Raw genomic sequence first — 18,919 nt, forward strand, 5'->3', positions numbered from 1 at the left:
TGTGCCTTATATTTTTGCCAGAGAAAAAAATCATCTATTTTTGAGCATAATGTAAGTGATCCGAGTGATATCTATCGAGTGCCAAAATGTACGAATAAACTTATGAAGACATGTAAATCGACTATCAGTTCAAAAGTTTACACACAAATTTTTATAAGGTAAAATCTAAATGCTGACGTTTGTAGTTTAATGCCTAAATCATAAAACGTGACAAGTATATGCTTTGACATAGTAGAACAGGACTTATCTAGTTCCAGCAAAAAAATAATGTTATCATTACAACAATTGTTTTTAAATCTATGAATTACTTAAAATTTACACTAAATTGATATGTAATGGAAGATTGTAATTTAAATGGATATTAAACAGCAAACGACGTTAAACACATTTTCTCTGTATATGTGTGATTGTGGCAGCCAACCACTCATTACGAGAAAAATTATTTATACGATGGTTATTTCAATTCCATTGCTATAGATTATGTATACATAATAATAAGTAACAATTAAAGTCACGAAATATTATTACCCACTCCAAAAGATCATAAATAAATTTTTTTTTTTTTTTCTTTTGAAAATTATTTATTCATAAGTCGACTGGATACTCGATGAGAAAAAAAAAAAAAAAAATGCTTCAATATCAATGCGTTCGATAAAAATTCCAAGTACATTATATAAACCAAAATCCACGTTTATTACATTTCTTAAATTTTGCAGCTACGAAAGGTATTTCAGCTGAACTCAAACGCACATCTAAGCCAACCTCATCAACAACCCGTACATCAAACAAAAGCTAAAAGTATCAAATCGAAGCCCTAAAATCTGACGACTTGGAGCCACCAGCCATCAGTTGTATTCATTATACTATACACTTGTTACTGCACTTGTCCACGTAGTCGTTCATGCACTCGTTCATGCACTTGCGAATATGATTTTTGCAATTCGGTTCGGATTCGGGACTCACAGTAGGGTATCGTGTATTCACATCTGGTTTGACATCCTCTTTGCTCATACACCTTTTCAAGTACCGTACTTTGATACCCCGGAAACCATAAAAGGGTACTTCTATCAGCGACTCTGTTAATTTCGGATTGTCCTCGATCACATAAGCAAAGTAGAAGCAATGCTCGGTATCCGTTTCCAAGTGATTGGTCCTGAGGTACTCGAACCACGTGGGCACACGTTCCAACTCGAGGACGGCTAGCTCGGCGCTCCCGATGACCTCCTCCCCTTCGGCATCGACCACCTTGACCTTGACGTGAGAGCTTTTACAGTCGAAGAGCCAAGACTCGGCGCAGTCCAGGTACACAATGATAAGGCCGCCATTGAGCCGATGAAATAAGTCCAGCACTCTGTGCCCTTGTCCCAGAGTGACCTCCACGTCCATGACCTGGCGCTTCCTCTCGAACTGTACGCAGCGAATTTTCAAGCTCCCCCTGTTCTCGGGGAGGCAGTACGACAAGTAGCCGTCCTCCTGCGAGCGCATCACCAAGTCTTCGTGTAAATTTCCATGCGGAAAGGAATGGTTGGCCAATACACTCATCTCGGAGCCATTGTAACTCATGTGGCTGACCTCCAATACGATGTCTTGGCCTTTGGCCTTCGAGCCGGTGAAAAACAAACCGCTCCTCGAATCCATCCAATTGGCGACCATTAGGTTCTCGCGGGGTTTCATGGGGAATGGAACCGGTTGGCCGATCGGCGTGCCTATACAAGGAGAATATCACACACGTGATTGAAAATCGTTTCATTTTCACACACATATTTTAATTTGGTGTACCATTGTAGTCGTAACGGAGTAAGCACGACTTGGCCAGCTCGTCGCACTTCTCTTCGCCGTCCAGTAAGATGTGGATACCGTCGTGGTACGCAAGGACGCGGAAGTTTAAGTTTATCGTCAGAGACGGCGTTTCTTCGTTTGGAAATGTCAGCCTGACGAGTTTGCAGCTGTCCATGTCGACGAGGGTCACCCAATTTTGGAAGTACTCGGAGACGTACCCGGCCCACTCGAGCACAGCAGTGCTCCCCGTCATCGGTCCACCGTAAAGATTCACGTAGTTAATATGAGGATCGGGAGTATCCAGGAGGTTCAAGGAGCAATGCTTTTCGGTGCCATTGAGCATCTTCAGATTGAAGCGGCAATTGAACTTGGAATCGTCTCTGTTGTTGCAGATCATGTATAGAAGGCTTTCGGAGGTCCCGAAGGTCATTCCGTAGTGCACTTTCGTACGAATAGGGACACGATTATCCACGTATTCCACGGAGAAATTTTGCGCCTCGACCTTCTGCTTGCAGGTGATGATGCACAGCAGACCCAGTGCCACAAAGACTTTTGACAAAAACGACATCTTTTTTTTCAGCAGCTCAGTTTCGAGTATGTGTCTACACTCAGAGCTAGATGATAAAAATAGCGAAAATCAGTTTAATTGTTACGATTGTGGGTGGGTTTAAATAACAACTTACCGCAATGATTGAGCTGCACACTCAGCCGAAGTTGTGGATGAGCCTACAAAAATTAATTGACAGATACTAAGATAGAGACAACAAGTACACTATTTTTGAATTTTACTTTTTTTGAAAAAAAAAAACTCGCTGAGCTCTTGGATTTATTATAATGCTCTGGTTTTGTGTATTTCACAGATATTCACTAACTGAGAAAATGAATAACTTATTTACAATATGTTCAAAAGAGGTGGTTAAAAAAAATGTGCTTCAAGTAAATGTTGCGCAAGAAAGTTGTGTGACAATAAATTAAACACGAGTATACTTACTCTGTGCTTGATGGCGTCTTTTATACCGAGCAGCATGTAGTGCCAAATGCGACTGATTGCCACGATCACGTTACCAGCTTGAGGCTAGCGTCGAGGTACAATTTTTATCTCGCTGAAATTCCTCCCACTGGATAATCCTCTAATTAGTTTGAAACGTGCTTCTTCGCTCGAACAAAAAAAATGACGTCTTTCACTTCAAAACTATAGCTTTGAAGCAAACCCCACTTTGAGAATCCGTAAAATTAGGCACCTGCTACCATACCGATAAGAAACTTTTTTTATCAGTCATTAAACAAAGACTTGTTTTGTATGCGAGCTCGTGTATATATATATTATATTGCCGTCTCAATAAATTTATTATCGTTTTAGAAATTTTCAAAATAATAAGCTCAAATAATTCAATTAATCTTTATTTTGGAAATTTTCATAATAAATAATAAGCTCAAAATTCACTGAAACAAATTTACAACTTTGAAACAAATTGTTTTTAATGAACAAAATAATAAGCATGACCATTACCACTCCATAAACCTATACACTTGAATAATAATGATAACTATTTATATTATTGAATAATAATGCAGCAATGAAGGTATGAGAAAAAAAGAAATTATGATATCATTTTAATCTTATTACTTTTAAATTTAATATAGCATGATGAATTTTTGATACGATACTTACTACCGAGACAAATTAATTTTTGTGCTCGATAATAATATTGTTTGGATCATTGGAGACGGTGTGCAAGTCACAGATGACTCATATTTGTTTACAATTCATTTTTTATTATTTACGCATAAGGTTACTGGCTTTTAAAGGCTTAGGATGTATGATATGTCGTGATGATACTTTGGAAGCTTGGGCTACATTTGTGAAAATAAAATTAACTTACATTTAATTCCATGTGTGTCTCGGCTTTTAAATTTTCGCGGACTTGAAGGCAAAAGATATACTAACCTTTTCTATTCTGCTGCATTATTGTCTGCTCACCTAATGTACGTCAAATTCTTTGGTTTGTTTACTATACTCCCATATTAGAAATGCAATGTTTTGTGAAGTGCTAGTTATTGTTTAACTAAAAATAAAATTTTGTTGATGATCAAAATACTTGTTTTTGTCATTAACTCAACCAAATAGGATGAGTTTGAGAATAAATATTGCAAAACTCGATTATGTTGGCAACCAAAAATTAATAAGGTATTTAAAAAAAACGTTTCAACATATATTATACCAGTAACAATAACCAAGTGCGCCTATTACAAATCTACTATAATTAGAATATGAAACAGAAAATAATTAGTAAAAAGTTATAGTTATTAGTATTAATTAGTCGAAAGTTAATCTTTGTAAATTTGTATTAGGAAAACAAATTACTTATGGAAATAAAAATATTGTATTCTTGAAATCTTAAAAATCGTAATTTTCTCATGTTACTGGACTCAAAATAAATGTATTATTTAGATATCTTTCAAATAATATAACCTCAATATTTTATGTACATGTATATTAGAGTATAAGGGCGCATCGTAATTAATACGCCCAATATTAAGTATACATAGGGTTCGTGTATTTATTTTACTCTCGATATTATTCTATATAAGTAATGAGGTGCTTAATTATCTAACAGATATATCCAACTATTATAAGAGTTTACAAACACATTTTTTTTTAACATTTACTTAACTTTTTAAAACCTTACGTCTTATAAATTTCGAAAAAAAATATTCTCCTAAAGTGTAATTAAGTTTCAGTACATAACTATTTTATGCGCAATACAATTATGCTATAAAAATAGACAAATAAAGATAACCGTTGAAGTATATTTTACTATTTTTATTACATTAAATATAAATTTTAGCTCAATACAGTACACAAGAGAACTGATTGTAAATTAAAACCAAAATATTAAAATTTTAAATAAGTTGTGGGTACAACACACGACCGATGTTTTTTTTAATTGTGTTCGTTTCGTTTTGTTTCGGGTCATTAGATAAATTTTTCTTACTTAAGTTTCCATGGTTTTTCTATATTGCAGATTTACCGAAAGATGAAACAAAATCCAAAGTGTTTATAAATATTTCTTGAAAATTTTTTTGATGTTTTAACTGAGCGTCAGTGCAAAAAAAAATTCTATTTTTATTTTGAGTAATTTAGAGACCTTCACTTTCAGTATTATAGAGTTATCACACACAGGTTTTGAGTAAAAAAAAAAAAAAAAAAACTATATTTGTAAATTTATTAAAAAATCGAATTATATTGGTACTGCACTGGCACAATTTTCCTGTATAAAAAATTTTTTTTTTGAAGTTTTTAATATAACACATTGCATATGATAGTTAACTAAAACTGTACTAGATCTAGATATTTACACATAACATTTTTTTGAAAATTCAACTTGGTAATGTTAGGGGATTATTTAAACGGCAACATAAGATTTGTAAAATTAATAATGACAAATAAAAGCTTCTGAGATTCATTTAATACATGAAGTGCACGTAACATGTTAATTATTCAATCTCATAAAGCACATAAAATGAATCACAAACAAAAATGTGTAATCATTATTTTTCCTAATTAATTATAAGAATCAAACTCTCGCATTTCAGATGAGTCTTTCAAATTTGCTGCCAAGTGGATACAAATCTCCTTTAAAAATCTTTGGCCTATTGGCTGCATTGAAAATCGCTTCGATAATTTATCAAAAATACCTTAAAAATGTAATAAATCCAGAAATTAGCGATAAAGAAGATCTTTCGGTAAATAATTTCGAGAAATCAAACAGAGATCATTTTATAGAAGAGAAACTCTTTTTTACTGACGATTACGGCAAAAATGGGAGCTACGACTGCCAGCATCCACCTACTTCGGCAACTAAAAATCTCGAGTAAAATTTAATATACGTTATTTTTGTAGTAATAAAATCAAACATCTAACTAAACGCGATTTGATAGAAACTCACCAAGTTCGTGAGTTTTTCTCAATTTTCAGACTTGGACACAGATACTTTTTCAATTTTTTTTTTAGTACAATAATGTTTTTTCTTAAGATTTAAAACATTACTTATACTTATGAAAATTTTTTTAAAATACTAAGTACTTACAAAACTATAGGCTTCATGAAATTGTTTTCAGAAAAATAATCGATTACAGTTTTAAAAGAATGAAATATTGAGGAAAAAAAAATATCTTTAATGTATTGAACTCTTCGGGTACAAACTTTTTTTCTCTCAATATTATATTCCACATAACGATGAAACAAAATTTCTCAGCAACAAAATGCACTTTAGTCGGAGATTTTAAATGTTCTTTTAACGCATGTAAAAATACATGGAATAATCGTGTCCAAGTCAGTCGATGTTTGATAATTTAAAAAAAAATTATGCATTTTTTTAGCACGCTCAAGGCATACTTGAAATCGGCAACAAAGTCGTTAGACGTTTGCGTGTACTATTTCACTCACGATGATTTAGCGAGTCTGTTGATCGAATCGCACAAGAAAAATATCCAAGTAAGAGTCATTACCGATGCCCAATTCGCGACGATCGGCGTCATTCCTAGACTTAAAGAACAGGGTTCGTTTATTCTCTTGTTGGACTGTAAAAAAAAAAAAAAAAAAAAAAAAAATATTTAATAACTACTTACACGCTATTGCCGTACAGGTATCGAGGTGAGAAGTGTATACGCTGTCAGTGGCAAGATGAACAACAAATTTGCCATCGTCGACAAGACACTGCTTATCACAGGCAGTGGTAGTTGGACGTACCAGGCGCTGATGAATAACGAGGAGAACATAGTCGTGACGAATAATCCAGAATTTTTCAAAGACTACGGGTACGACAAGTATTTTGAGCAACTGTGGGCCAAACGTGATAAGATCGAGGAAAAATCGAATAAAGCCCAATTTCTCGTCGTGAGCAACGAAAATTATCCTCTGACGAGCTGTTTGGAAATAAGTACGAACAAGCCTATCGACGATAAACTAATTTTTGACGATGAATCCATCAACTGCCGGAATCATTCCAATGTCGTCATTTGTAATTCACCGACTTGTGCAGTTAAAAATTTCAAGTAACTTAACGGCCATTTAACGCATAATATTTTAATGTCGATGTAATTGTAATAATCGAATATTTACCTTTTTTTACTATTAGCAAACTCAAGGGGTACTTGAATTTGGCAAATAAAACATTAGATGTTTGCGTGCACATTTTTACTTACGATCTCATAGCACAGGCACTTATTAAATTACACAAGAAAAACGTCAAGGTCAGAATTATATTGGATGGTAACGCTGCTATGAGTTCTAGTTTGGTTGACGATTTAACATCAGCAGGTTTGTTGTTCAATTAATTTTTTTCATTGTCTCATGGGGATGGTATTACATAAATGAATTGTTTTCAGGTATTGAAGTAAAACTGATAAAAAGTCTGCACAATATGCACAACAAATTTGCTATCATCGACAAAGTGTTGCTTATTACCGGTAGTGCCGATTGGACGTCGCAAGCTTTTACCAGAAACTACGAGAATATTATTGTAACGAGTAGCCCCAAATTGATCGAAGGTTACGGTTACAAAGTAGCTTTCGAGAGATTATGGGTTAAACGTTAAAGCGCACTTAGCTTACCAAAAAAATCATAAAATTGAGGAAAAGATATTGTTACTTTGAAGATAATCACTTTTTTAATTACTTACGTCATAAACTTAATTTTTTACTCTCTAAAAATATCTTTATAAATAAACCTAATGTGAGCTTTATTAACTAATTGAACTCTACACCCCGGGTCCTTTGGTTTAAGGGATTAAGAGTACAGGGTTATGGAGTTAAAGTACTTGGGGTAAAGGGTTAAGGGGCTCAAAAGCTTAAATTTAAGTTGATTGGTTTTAGAACGTAGAACGTTTGAGTTTGCCGCTTGGCCACGCTGACTTGTTTATCGACAACGGATGGACATTAGCAGCATTGTAAATGCTGACATGATGGTATAACTGAATCTCCGACCGCGTGGCGGCATGATTCGCTCCCGCATGTGGCGAAAAAAGTGTCTGGTTAGTACCTATATATAGACCAAATTTTCACCAGTCGTTCAGAGATGTGTGCTCACTGGCTCATGACGTAAGTCTACAGTCACCCACGTGGTAGTGGTGGGACTCGGTTTGAATAGTTTGCTACGTTGTAGTAGCTCACCGATCCGTACCTACAGGTAAGTGAGGTAAGTGAGGGTAAGTAGGACGTGGGGGATTTGCTGGTGCGCACATATTTTTTGTCTTTATTTTTACATTACCAGTGTCCTGATTTATTATTTGCGTTTTTACAAACCAAATACTTCTCTTTTTTTTTATTTCTTATTTTAAAAGGTAAAAATTCTGAGAAATCAAGAAAAACATACGTCCGCTGCTTTAACTTGATATAATTTTCCAACCTTAATCAACTTGCATATTGTAATCTGTCCATTAATTATAAAAATTTTTTTTTCAGTTATAATTCGTTTACACAGCCTTTCATATATTTGCTCATTATTTTGTTTTCTCTTTCCTTTCGTGTCTAACATATTCTTTTTTGTATATGTACTGAAAAAAACGGCTACTGAATCTACAATAGTAATTATTTAATATACCTTTAATTTTAATCAGATGAGATTTTAATTAAAGATTTTAAAAGAATTTCATATTTTTGAATTTTTTAAAAATACTTACACTAAGTAATAATATAAATAAACTAATTTTTCAGAAAAAAAACTGAAAGAACAATTTTACTTGAAAAAAAAAGTTTATATCATTATGCAGCATAAAATCTTCAATTATTTTTAATTAAACCATAACATCATAAAACATTAACACATGTCATGTACTAATATCAAATCGTATGGTTACTGTCATTTTTTATTTATTTTTTTTTCTTTTCAAACCATATAACTTATTTAACAATGTAAATTTTTACGTCAACTTAAATGGATATCCATTCCTTAGGTTTGCGTCTTGACATAAAAACACGTGTAATATCATCGCATAATAATTATATTTTAAGTAGTAAGTACATACGTTAGGTCCTTCAACCATCACATGTTGCGCTTATTATTCGATATTTCATAAATCTTACTAGCGCATTTTTAACGCGAAAACAACGTAAGATTTCAGTGAAAAAAATCATAAAGAACAGACACTATAATATGCTATAGACTAAGAGCTGGAGTCGGGTGGGTGGGTAAATTATATGTACCTTTTTTGCGTCAGTTAGTGGATGTGATAAGAGTGATGTTTCCTAAATGCGCAACGCTTATCATACCCACTCACTGACGCAAAAAAAGTAATTTACCATCCTTATATATGGTAAAAATTGCCACTACTCTGTTTTTGAGCATGTATTAATACTAATTATTATAAATACTAATTAATAATAATTATTATAAAAAAACGTTTGATAAAGTGGCGGCTGTTTCGGCATTTGTACGTACGGGAGGTGCTCTAACTTACCGGTCAATTTTCGGTATTATAAAATGTAAGTTTAATTTTACCACCAAATGTCACTTTCTGTTGTCATTATAAGTTTTCCCAACATTTGACGAATTGGCGGCGATTTCGCAACTACCCACCCACTCGACCCCAGCTCTTATATATAGTCTACCGTAATTAACGAGTTTTACATCAACCATCATGTATAGTTACCGTATCTGCGCGCACTAAAACAATTTCTATGCGAGTGCATGATTCATTGATCATTTTAATTTATAACCAGTTTTTTACATAATTTTACTTTACAAAATCAACTTCTAAAATTCAACAACACCGACGTGCGTAGTGTGAATTGATATTGTTTTAATCAACGACTAAATAGAAATTGTGAGTAAATACAAAAAAAAAAAAAAAATACAACACAACTTAACCTATCTGTTTACTGATAAGCTACTGGTTGCTTAAAATTTTAATTGACTGTATGTATTCAAACTTCAACATTAAAATAAAAAAAACAAAATGAACGGATGTAACTCGAGGTTCAGTTGCAGTGTTAAGTAAATTTTGTTCCTTCTTTTTTTCTTAGATGGAACTTGCGGCTTACTTGCCAAGCAAAAACATGACTATTTTCATCTGTGGACTTGCAGTTGCAGCAAAGACTGTTTCGTTAATTTATAAAAAATATACAGAACCTGATATCATTATAGATACTATGTTTTTCAGTGATGACTCTAGCAAGTGCAGAAACCATAGTAATAATCCATGTGAACTGCCAGATTGCCCGATTAGAAATATCAAGTAAGCTAGGATAAGAATTTGTCATTAAATGTGTAAATCAAAGATTATATAAATTAATTTGCTTCACAGAAAAGTGTTGACATACATAGAATCAGCTAAAGAATCGTTAGATGTTTGTATGAACTTTTGGACTTACTATCCCTTAGCTAAGGCAGCAGTTCATTTGAATGAACGTAATGTTCAAGTTAGAGTTATCACGGATTCTGAATCCAATAAAAATATTCACTGTCAAATCAACTTTCTGGAAAAAGAAGGTTTGCTCATCGTTTTTACTTTTTTACAAAATGTAATTTACATTAAGGAATGTTTAATTTGCAATTTTTTTCATTACAGGTATTCCAGTGAAACGGATAGATATTTCAGATAATATGCATCATAAATTTGCGATCATTGATAAAAAATTAGTCCTTACCGGTAGTGCTAATTGGACGTCACAAGCATTTTTCAATAATTATGAAAATATACTTGTAATAAACAAGCCTGACGTTTTAAAAAGTTATAGCAAAGAGTTTGAGAGACTGTGGGGATTAGACTGAAGTAAATAACTTAAGACACTTTTCCATTTCAGTGAATGAATTACTGACAATGGAAAAAAATTATGTTTTTATAGTAAACAATCAGTTCTATAATCTATATTTTTTCAACTTTTCAAGTATTGTTTATAAAACAAGGACATTTTCAAGTCCAAGACTGCAGTCATGTTATGTATCAATAGAAAAAAAGTCCATTTCTGCAGAAATTTTTATAAAATTTGTATCACATCAGACAGATTTTTATGACCTACTGTACAAATGTAGATAAAGAGGGTTGTACATAAGAAGTTTTTTTAATTGAGAAACTTACTCAAATAATTGACGATTTAACATTAATTTTATTAATATAGTATTGTTTTTCATTTTTTATTTGTGTAGATATCTTCTAAGAAAATGAAAACTATGGATATTAACTTATTTTATTAATAAAATCTATATTAACCTTTGTGAATTCTCTTATGTTTTTTAAACTCAGTTTAATGTTGTACAGTGTAAAAAAAATTGCATATTTTTCAAATCTTAAATTTTTATTATGCAAGCAACATGATTATTCTGTTAAATTGACATTTCTAAACAATTGGTCGATGAACATTAAACTCTACAAATTTAAAAACACTTAGTTTTATACATTTGTGTAACATAATAGGCAGTAGTAACCATCATTAAAACATTGTAAGTAGCTAAATTTTTCTATACTTTAACTATAATAGGTAAATACTGTACATATACAATCGTACCATGGAATGACTAAAATTTGAAACTTCATAAATATCTTATCACATAGTAATTAATTGATCTTGTTTAGAATTCTTTATTTTTCATGTTATTGAAAAATCTGGAAATCTCATTGCTTAGTTCACTTCTTTTTCACGATTTTTTTCTTTTAATAGTATGATATTATTTCTACAAAAGCTTTAGGGACTCTTCCATGCTTGTTACCCCGAAAACTCAGTAGATAATCATCGTCTCCAGGAATTTCACGCACAATTATGACCTATAAGTGAATTTTTACAAATTTCAAATGAGATTTTTTTAGTTTTGTCAAATAAAAAAACACAACACACCAAATCGGAAAGGAGTAGCAAAAAATAAAATACCAGCATACATTAGGAATCGATAAAATAATAATTTATTAGAATGCACGTTTTATAAATTTAAAGTTATGTACAAAACAGAATATACTCAAATAAATACACATCCGCATACTTACATAAATATTACGTTTGTAAAAAGCACAAGGCATTAAAAAAAAAAAAAAAAAGACTAATTAATTACAACAAAGATACAAATGTTTTTTTACTATAACTTAAACTAATGTGCTTCGATCAACTCTACACAGTGTGAAAGTTGATGCCTATTGTATCAATTCATGCAAGAGCAACTTTAATCACGAAAAAATTTCATCAGGTAAACAATTTTAAACATGAAACAGTAATGGGAAATTCGACAAAAGTACACGTAACTGTACAGAGAAAAAAAAAAAAAAAGATTGACATTCGTAATGCTCGTAACGCAGTAAAAAAAGCTGTATTAATAACTAATAACAACATACGATCTATAACTTATGAATAACATTAAAGCCTAATTCAGCAGTGAAAAAAAAAGATCACGATTTGTTCATGCATTTATTCCATCTCAAGAGATAATAACAACTGAATTTGTTTACAACTAACGCATACAGTGGAAAATTGAAAAAAAAAAAAAAAAATCATCAGCGTAAACGAGGAATGGACGACGTAAGAAACATCAGGAACAGTTATATTACACGAAAAGAAAAAACTGAGGTTTTACACCTCACTTGGTACAAAAAAGGTAAATGCTAAAACATGTACTAAAAATACAATCTTCCAAAAGAAAGCTCGCAAAAAAAAAGGCAGGGAGAGGAAAAAAGAGAGAGCAGAGGAGAGACACTGTATAAAATATAAGGTACACACGGTGCACTCTCTCCTCAAATGACAAACTTGTTGTTTACCTCGTCCTGACAAACGCTAAGTTCCTCTTCGTCCCTGGCCTCGTAGTCACAGATGACCCGTGCTCGCTTCTGGCCGTTCTCCTCTACTACTCCGGCTTCCTCGTGGCTGGTGGAATTTATCAAGGTGCTCGGGTGGAATGAGGCCCCAGACAAACTGGGAGGGGAAGACACTTTTAATGCAGAGACTCGAGAGATTTTATTTTCGTTGTTATAGGGTTCAGGTTCCTTATTAGACAAGGGGTTGTTGGCGAGAGCGCATAATAACTTTTTTTTATCACATTGCATAAAATACTTTTTCTCTTATCAAGGCGCAAAATGTAAACATTATAGAGAAACAGTGTGTACTTTGATATTTTTCGAGTGGATTATTAATGTTTTTCAGTAAAATCTACGCGAGTGTATTTCGTAGAATCTACGCAGCGAAAAATGGTATTTAAAATATTTTTTTGAAATTGCACAATTTTTAGTTAAATAATACTTTTGTCAACTACAATTATCACTACTATTATTATAAGCTCTCTTTAGGGCAAACTATGAATATAATTGACTTTTAATATACAGCCACACAATTTTTTCATCGTTAAGTACTTGGTAATTATACAGTTTTTCCGACATGATATAATTACAATAAGTTCACGCGTTAGTCCTTTAATAAAAATAAAAAAGTGTAAGATGTAATTAATCAATAGATATTAACAGCATAATTATTTAACGAAATATATGAACAAAAACAAACGACAAAGTTACGAAAGCATTTGTCAAATAATACAAACTAAAGAATACTTATGAGAATAGATAATTATAACAAAATAGCGTATATGTAAGAAACATAAAATAAAAATATGCCATCTAAATTTTTTAGAATTTATAAATATTTAAAAATATATGTCACAACATTAAGTGCTCTTTGGTATTAAGACGATACAAGTTGCTTGCAACACTTTTAATTATTAATAACATTGAACAACATGTAACACGATAGGGATGTTAGTAATGAAAAATTTTTAAATAAACATGCAATTAACATTGATGAGCTAATACCAAAGGATTGCATTCTGTTAGTAAAGATTAATGTTTCACTAAAAAAAAATTAATTTTAATGTTAGGTGTTATGGTAAATTTAATAAGGCAAGGCTTTGATCAATTGGAAATAATTTATTTCCACAAATGTGTTCCATTACAGTATTATGTTATCTTACTAATATTGTTAGTGTTGTAAATCTATAATTACAGGGACTTTAGGAACATGAGCAGATATACCTTCTAGAATAACTATTTTTTTTTTAAATATGCAAATCAATTTTCGGTAATTGACATCTACAATAACAACAAAAAGAAAAAAAAGATTTTGTCATTGAGATAACAATTTTAACAAAACAAATTTGTTCAACAAATCATATTGCTTAAAATTCTCGTAACAAATATTGTCATTTCTGAGTAATTTAACACGATTATTATTTACGAGTAATTCACGTGTAACATTATTACGTATGTATTTTATTCTTTGACTAGGAGAAAAATCGAATCGTTGTTTCACTTACTCATTTTATTGCTGTCAATTGAACGTTATTTACAAGCTAATCGCAAGCAGGATAGCACATATAAACATAAACATGTGAACATTTAAACAAAAAAACAGAAAAAAAACGCAGGAATAAAAGTACGTAGTGGCACAACAGAATCGAGTTGCGACCGAATTTTGTTAAAATGCAAGAGAGCGCGAGGTGGACTAGATTTTGGAAACATCTGTGTCGAATGTGGCAGTAACAAAGGCAGATCCAGCTATAGACTGTTGGGTGGACGAGTTTTGGGATAGTGTAGGCGAGGGATTTAGATCAATCACATCCTCGCTGTTGACTCGCAGCAGAGGACTCGGCTGACGCGCCCTGCAACCCCAAGCATTGCCGGCAAAGATAGAGACATTGTAAGAGTACATTGCTATTCTTTTATTACATTTTTTTGGTTTTTGGGAGTGTGCACACATCAAAAGCGAGTAAGAAAAGCGTTAAAGTGCTAATTGTGGTAAACAAAAGTGTATGTCACACGTAACCATGACATTTTTGAGAATTTGCGTGTGATTATTTTATTGTTAATAGTCTACTGGCATGCAAAGAAAAATTACTAAACAGGCCAAATTACGAATGCAAGTTGTAAAGTAACTTTATTTTAAACAGTAACTTACTGAGAAAACTCTGATTAAACTCTTCAAAGTAGAATTTATCATACCACAAGAACATTTTGTAAACATGCTATTAAAAATTCAAGTTCATACAGGCTTACAAAAACACTCATTACACATACACAAAGATGTTAGTTTAAAAGTTTGACGCTGATTCTAAGATTTTTTACGAATGAGTAATGATTCAAGCATCAACTAGAAGTACCAACAGGCGTGCAGTACGCCACATACAAAGTGTAAGGGAGAAGTAACGATAAAACATTACTCACTCGGATCAGTCGAGAGTGGGAAAGCTGTATTAAAAAATATTGCAAAAGTAAAAACAACACAAAGTAGTGCAGGGCATATTTTGTTTTCCATGATACTTATCGAGCTTGGACGTGATATTCGAATTCAAACAAAACAAAATAAGGATAATTACCCGGCAAGTTCTCGTTGTAACTCTTGCATGGTTGCGTGGCATTGTGCATAATGGCGACTTTGAGCTTCAACAAATTCGTGCAAACAACGTAAGTGACCAGCCATTGAACTGGATACCCCTTCCAGTAGTAATTTAGTTATTTCTGCTTGTCGATCGAAATCTGCTTGAGCCACCCTCAACTCCCTCTCTGCCTGAGTATAAGGAAAAAATAATTTACACTTTTATTCTAATTATTTGTTAAATAATACTTTGAACGATCTAATATTTAATACAAGCTAAACTGCTACACGATAAGATGAACATTACGAATTTTTTAACATTTATGTTACTCTGATGTAAATAGTGAGATATATGTGGAAATACTTTAGAATGCTGTAAGTACAATTATAACAAACTAATATCGAAATTGACTGATGTCATAATAATTTCAATTCAACAAGACAACTCTAATACATAACTATGTACTATTTTCTAGGTAGGGTGAATATAAATTTCTCATGCGAAATAATCAACATTAAATAAAACGGAATTACTACAGTATGATGAAAAATCATTTTATTTTTTTATCAATACCTCGTCAAGCAATACTTCAGGAGAAACTCCAGTCTCCTATTTGACGCAGCAATATATAAATATCGAGTTTAGAATTTCCTCACATAACAGAGAATAGCATGAAAAAGAGTTACGTATATAAACAGAACTTACACTTTGCTGGCCTAACATGCTCCTGGCTTTCCTTACGCGTCTTTTACATGCATCTAGATCAAGCCTGTAAGAAGCCATGAAATTATGTAAGTTTAACTTATTAATATGAAATATTAGGTTGGTAATGGGCTTCATTTTATTTTTATTTTAGTAAAGGAACAGAAAACCTATGTAATAATTAATTTGGTCCGAAAATTACCTTTTACTTTCCAAAATAGACATTTCTTTGCTGATGGTCTTCATTTCCCCATCCAAGAATTTTCTTAGCGGTTGCACGTAACAATTGGCTGCCATACCAATAAAATCTCTTTCAATCTGACCTAGTTTTTGCTGACAGTGGCCAACTTTGATTAATGCAGTTCCTACAACAAGTCAATAAGAACCATTTTAATTTAATTGAATAGCAATATATGTATGATATGTACAAAAGGTCTTAAACTTACCATAAGGGGTACCAGGACCAAAATCGTTGCCAGCTTCTATCATGTCAATACCAACGTATTCTGAGTTACTAAGTCTACTAGGTCTCTTTTTCTCAATTTTTTCATAGAAAAAGTCTTCGATTCTGTTACCTGCAACGTAGATCAATATCATAAATAAGTTTATGCATTCCATGCATAAGTATAACAAGGCTATTGAAATTTGAGGTAGAAACAAAAAAATATTGGAGTATATAAGAGCTTTACCAGGATTAGGTGTGAGCATAGCCTCCATATTCCTGAGTATCTTTTCGGTCCAGGTTTTTGTGGCATTGGCCCTCTCTGCCAAGTGCTCAAAATGGGCATCAAGCTCTGTCTTTTCAGAAGTGCCAAGTGTCTCCTCAGTGAGCTTTAAGAATAAAAAAAAGAAATCAAGAGCGTGAACAAACCTTACGGGTGCTCTATATCTAAAATAGAATAATCAATATTTCAGGTTTTTTTTTTTCTTTTTTTTTTTTTTTTTTTTTTCTTTTTTTCACGGTTAAAAGAACCAAGAAAGGAGGTCATTTAAGTAGCAGTGAAGGAGTAAACAAAAAGAGCTAAAAAACGTTTGTTTAAAGAAAATAAGAATAAAAAGATAAATGGAAGAAATAAGTATACTTAGAAGAGAGAATCTGCATTGCCTGTATGAATACTGGTATGTATGAATGTATTATCTACATATATAAAAGGAAATAAAAAATGTCAGCTGTAGTCAAATACCTATAAGTACTAAGATTGAAGTAAAAAATTGAGTGTTAGCTGGAATAAGTTATATCCAAGTAGATGCAATTTGGTGTGACGCGAGCTATTGTGACAAGTCAAAGAAGTAACTCTTTGCCTGTGCATAATTACACATGTGCACGACACAAAGAAAGAGAGCAAGAGAGCTTCTAGGAGATGATTTTGCTGATGGAGTTAGTTGAGGAATTCGGGCGAGGCTCTCCCACTCCAGATTAAATCATGTACATACATGTATAATGCCAATGGCTATATTTACGTACCTGGACAACTCGACTGAGGGCCGCTCCGGCATCCTTCACCAGCTTCTTAACGTTGAAGTCCATACTCTCTGGGGCCGATGTTATTTAACGCTAAACACTGCTGTCGTGCTCTCTGTAATGGCCCTTTCAGCTCCAGACGACGTCGACCTCGACCTCACCTCGACTTCTCTTCGCGTTATTGTCACCGTCTTCGTGTGTGCAACTGCAGCAAAACTTCCAAGTTTTCCTTTTCCCCCCTGAGAGTGTGTGTCACTCCCAATCTCTCTCCGTTTATGCTCCGATGGCTCTTCTCTTTTTTTTTTATACACGATGCACTTTCCTCACTTCCACTTTGCCCCCACGAACAATAAAAACGCTTACTCCGCTGACACACTCACTTTTCACCATTTACGATACCTATAAGTACACTGCACTTCGCGAACAACCAGTGCGTTAAAAATGTGTTGCAAAACAAAAAAGTCACTGCTCTTCTGATTTTTTTTATACTTCACGATTTTTTTGGGGTTTGGCACTTTGACGACGAAACGACGATATAAGTCATGTAAGTCATGTAAGAATTCGAGGGGGGAGCGGGGGAGGAGCAGAGAGAAAAAATACATGTATGGCATATATATATGGCCTTGTTACGCGCCAGTTTTAAATTTTCGTATAATAAAAATAAGTACTAAGATGCTTACTTGAAATACCTTTAGTCTTTCACACTACATTTTTTGCCCATTTTAATGAATTAATTTGTATTCAAATCAATCGATACAAATTTTAATATAATTTTACAATTACATTTATTACTTTTATTTCTCTCTTTCAAAGTGTTTACTGATTCACTGATTGCTCAGGTGCTCGTCTGCTCGTCGAGTGCTCGGAGTGCTCGGTCCTCGTAACCTATTGTGACACCTGGTGCGAGAAAGCGGAAATGACACCGAATGTTTACACAGCACTCGTTCCGAATGGTGTTCTGACAAGCGTAAGTAAATACCCGGTTATGCGAACAACTCTTCATTTGAAGCGTTTCAAATGAAAAGTTGCTCGCATACTCAGGGTCCACGTACCATATACTTAACTTTTCTTCGCTTCGATCGACTCTCGTTCGAGACTGTTTGGCCTTGTCCCTATTTGCAATGTCCATTACGTACATGGCGAGCGACACAATCAGACCCAGATCTATTCCAACGTATCTATAGTGTACTGTTGCTTTCTGTACTCTTCTGGAGCCAAGTTCTCATCCTTTCTCTTTTTCGTGGCTTTCTCGGTTTCTCGTGCCATTTTCTCCTCTTCCAAATCCTCGTTTTTCCTCTTCGTGTAACAATTCAGGTGCGCCGATTTTCTGCCTCCAGTTTGATCCGATCGCACGGTCTACAAGTGGACACTTGCTTCCTCTCGTGTTTCATCCTCTAAAAATTTTCCAAATACATCCGACACTGGGGGAAAACGTATCGCCACTCCGACTGAAGAGACTGGCCGAGGTGTATTGGGGCGAATTTTATGATTCTATATTAATTTGGTCGCTGTACTGCCTCAGTTATACGACTCTCTATGTTAATCTTTGTTAAAAAAGAAGAAAAAAACAAAGGAAAATGACTGATAAATTACACTAGGAAATTTTTACATTTTTTTATAGGAATTTTTATACT

General features: G+C 33.2%; 4 protein-coding genes across 10 annotated transcripts; 2 read left to right on the forward strand and 2 right to left on the reverse strand.

Moving 5' to 3' along the window:
* Positions 1 to 691: 691 nt before the first annotated feature.
* Positions 692 to 2,517, reverse strand: LOC149374202 (uncharacterized). Its single transcript, XM_089594714.1, has 3 exons — positions 2,463 to 2,517; positions 1,780 to 2,393; positions 692 to 1,706 (listed from the first exon to the last, which is right to left on the reverse strand). The coding sequence occupies exons 2-3, from the start codon at positions 2,345 to 2,347 to the stop codon at positions 859 to 861; spliced, it is 1,416 nt and encodes a 471-aa protein (XP_089450840.1). The 5' UTR covers positions 2,348 to 2,393; positions 2,463 to 2,517; the 3' UTR covers positions 692 to 858.
* An 839-nt stretch (positions 2,518 to 3,356) lies between these two features.
* On the forward strand, positions 3,357 to 7,458 carry LOC106638856 (uncharacterized). Its single transcript, XM_089594800.1, has 6 exons — positions 3,357 to 3,362; positions 5,377 to 5,654; positions 6,163 to 6,341; positions 6,429 to 6,837; positions 6,921 to 7,102; positions 7,171 to 7,458. Exons 1-6 carry the CDS (start codon positions 3,357 to 3,359, stop codon positions 7,377 to 7,379), a joined length of 1,263 nt encoding a protein of 420 aa, XP_089450926.1. The 3' UTR covers positions 7,380 to 7,458.
* A 451-nt stretch (positions 7,459 to 7,909) lies between these two features.
* LOC106638906 (mitochondrial cardiolipin hydrolase-like) lies at positions 7,910 to 10,866 on the forward strand. 4 transcript variants are annotated; one of them, XM_089594719.1, is made up of 4 exons: positions 7,910 to 7,969; positions 9,805 to 10,016; positions 10,086 to 10,270; positions 10,350 to 10,866. In XM_089594719.1, the coding sequence occupies exons 2-4, from the start codon at positions 9,805 to 9,807 to the stop codon at positions 10,550 to 10,552; spliced, it is 600 nt and encodes a 199-aa protein (XP_089450845.1). In that variant the 5' UTR covers positions 7,910 to 7,969; the 3' UTR covers positions 10,553 to 10,866. The 4 variants fall into 4 exon arrangements, with proteins under 4 accessions (XP_089450845.1, XP_089450846.1, XP_014207775.2 ...); XM_089594720.1 differs by having other exon boundaries at positions 7,964 to 7,988; XM_014352289.2 differs by lacking the exon at positions 7,910 to 7,969 and adding an exon at positions 9,432 to 9,605.
* A 134-nt stretch (positions 10,867 to 11,000) lies between these two features.
* On the reverse strand, positions 11,001 to 17,857 carry EndoB (SH3 domain containing GRB2 like, endophilin-B). 4 transcript variants are annotated; one of them, XM_014352285.2, is made up of 9 exons: positions 17,289 to 17,857; positions 16,513 to 16,654; positions 16,270 to 16,398; positions 16,026 to 16,188; positions 15,827 to 15,890; positions 15,695 to 15,730; positions 15,122 to 15,312; positions 12,522 to 12,675; positions 11,001 to 11,543 (listed from the first exon to the last, which is right to left on the reverse strand). In XM_014352285.2, the coding sequence occupies exons 1-9, from the start codon at positions 17,349 to 17,351 to the stop codon at positions 11,433 to 11,435; spliced, it is 1,053 nt and encodes a 350-aa protein (XP_014207771.1). In that variant the 5' UTR covers positions 17,352 to 17,857; the 3' UTR covers positions 11,001 to 11,432. The 4 variants fall into 4 exon arrangements, with proteins under 4 accessions (XP_014207771.1, XP_014207772.1, XP_014207773.1 ...); XM_014352286.2 differs by lacking the exon at positions 15,695 to 15,730 and having other exon boundaries at positions 17,289 to 17,856; XM_014352287.3 differs by lacking the exons at positions 11,001 to 11,543; positions 12,522 to 12,675 and adding an exon at positions 13,954 to 14,407.
* Between the last annotated feature and the right edge of the window lie 1,062 nt (positions 17,858 to 18,919).

The sequence above is a fragment of the Copidosoma floridanum genome, unplaced genomic scaffold (assembly GCF_036245765.1).
Source record: "Copidosoma floridanum isolate Cflo_tuat_1 unplaced genomic scaffold, Cflo_Japanese_pri ptg000021l, whole genome shotgun sequence".
NCBI classification, from domain to species: Eukaryota; Metazoa; Arthropoda; class Insecta; order Hymenoptera; family Encyrtidae; genus Copidosoma; species Copidosoma floridanum.

Excerpts from the sequence above, each read along its gene's own strand:
- LOC149374202 (XM_089594714.1), bottom strand. The coding sequence starts at position 2,347 with ATGTCGTTTTTGTCAAAAGTCTTTGTGGCACTGGGTCTGCTGTGCATC. Across the intron at positions 1,707-1,779 it reads ACTCCGTTACGACTACAATG|GCACGCCGATCGGCCAACCG; the intron begins GTACACCAAATT and ends CTCCTTGTATAG.
- LOC106638856 (XM_089594800.1), top strand. Across the intron at positions 5,655-6,162 it reads TCGGCAACTAAAAATCTCGA|CACGCTCAAGGCATACTTGA; the intron begins GTAAAATTTAAT and ends GCATTTTTTTAG. Across the intron at positions 6,342-6,428 it reads TCCTAGACTTAAAGAACAGG|GTATCGAGGTGAGAAGTGTA; the intron begins GTTCGTTTATTC and ends ATTGCCGTACAG.
- LOC106638906 (XM_089594719.1), top strand. The coding sequence starts at position 9,805 with ATGGAACTTGCGGCTTACTTGCCAAGCAAAAACATGACTATTTTCATC. Across the intron at positions 10,017-10,085 it reads TGCCCGATTAGAAATATCAA|AAAAGTGTTGACATACATAG; the intron begins GTAAGCTAGGAT and ends TTTGCTTCACAG. Across the intron at positions 10,271-10,349 it reads CAACTTTCTGGAAAAAGAAG|GTATTCCAGTGAAACGGATA; the intron begins GTTTGCTCATCG and ends TTTTCATTACAG.
- EndoB (XM_014352285.2), bottom strand. The coding sequence starts at position 17,351 with ATGGACTTCAACGTTAAGAAGCTGGTGAAGGATGCCGGAGCGGCCCTC. Across the intron at positions 15,891-16,025 it reads TCTATTTTGGAAAGTAAAAG|GCTTGATCTAGATGCATGTA; the intron begins GTAATTTTCGGA and ends GGCTTCTTACAG. Across the intron at positions 15,313-15,694 it reads CTGAAGTATTGCTTGACGAG|GCAGAGAGGGAGTTGAGGGT; the intron begins GTATTGATAAAA and ends CCTTATACTCAG.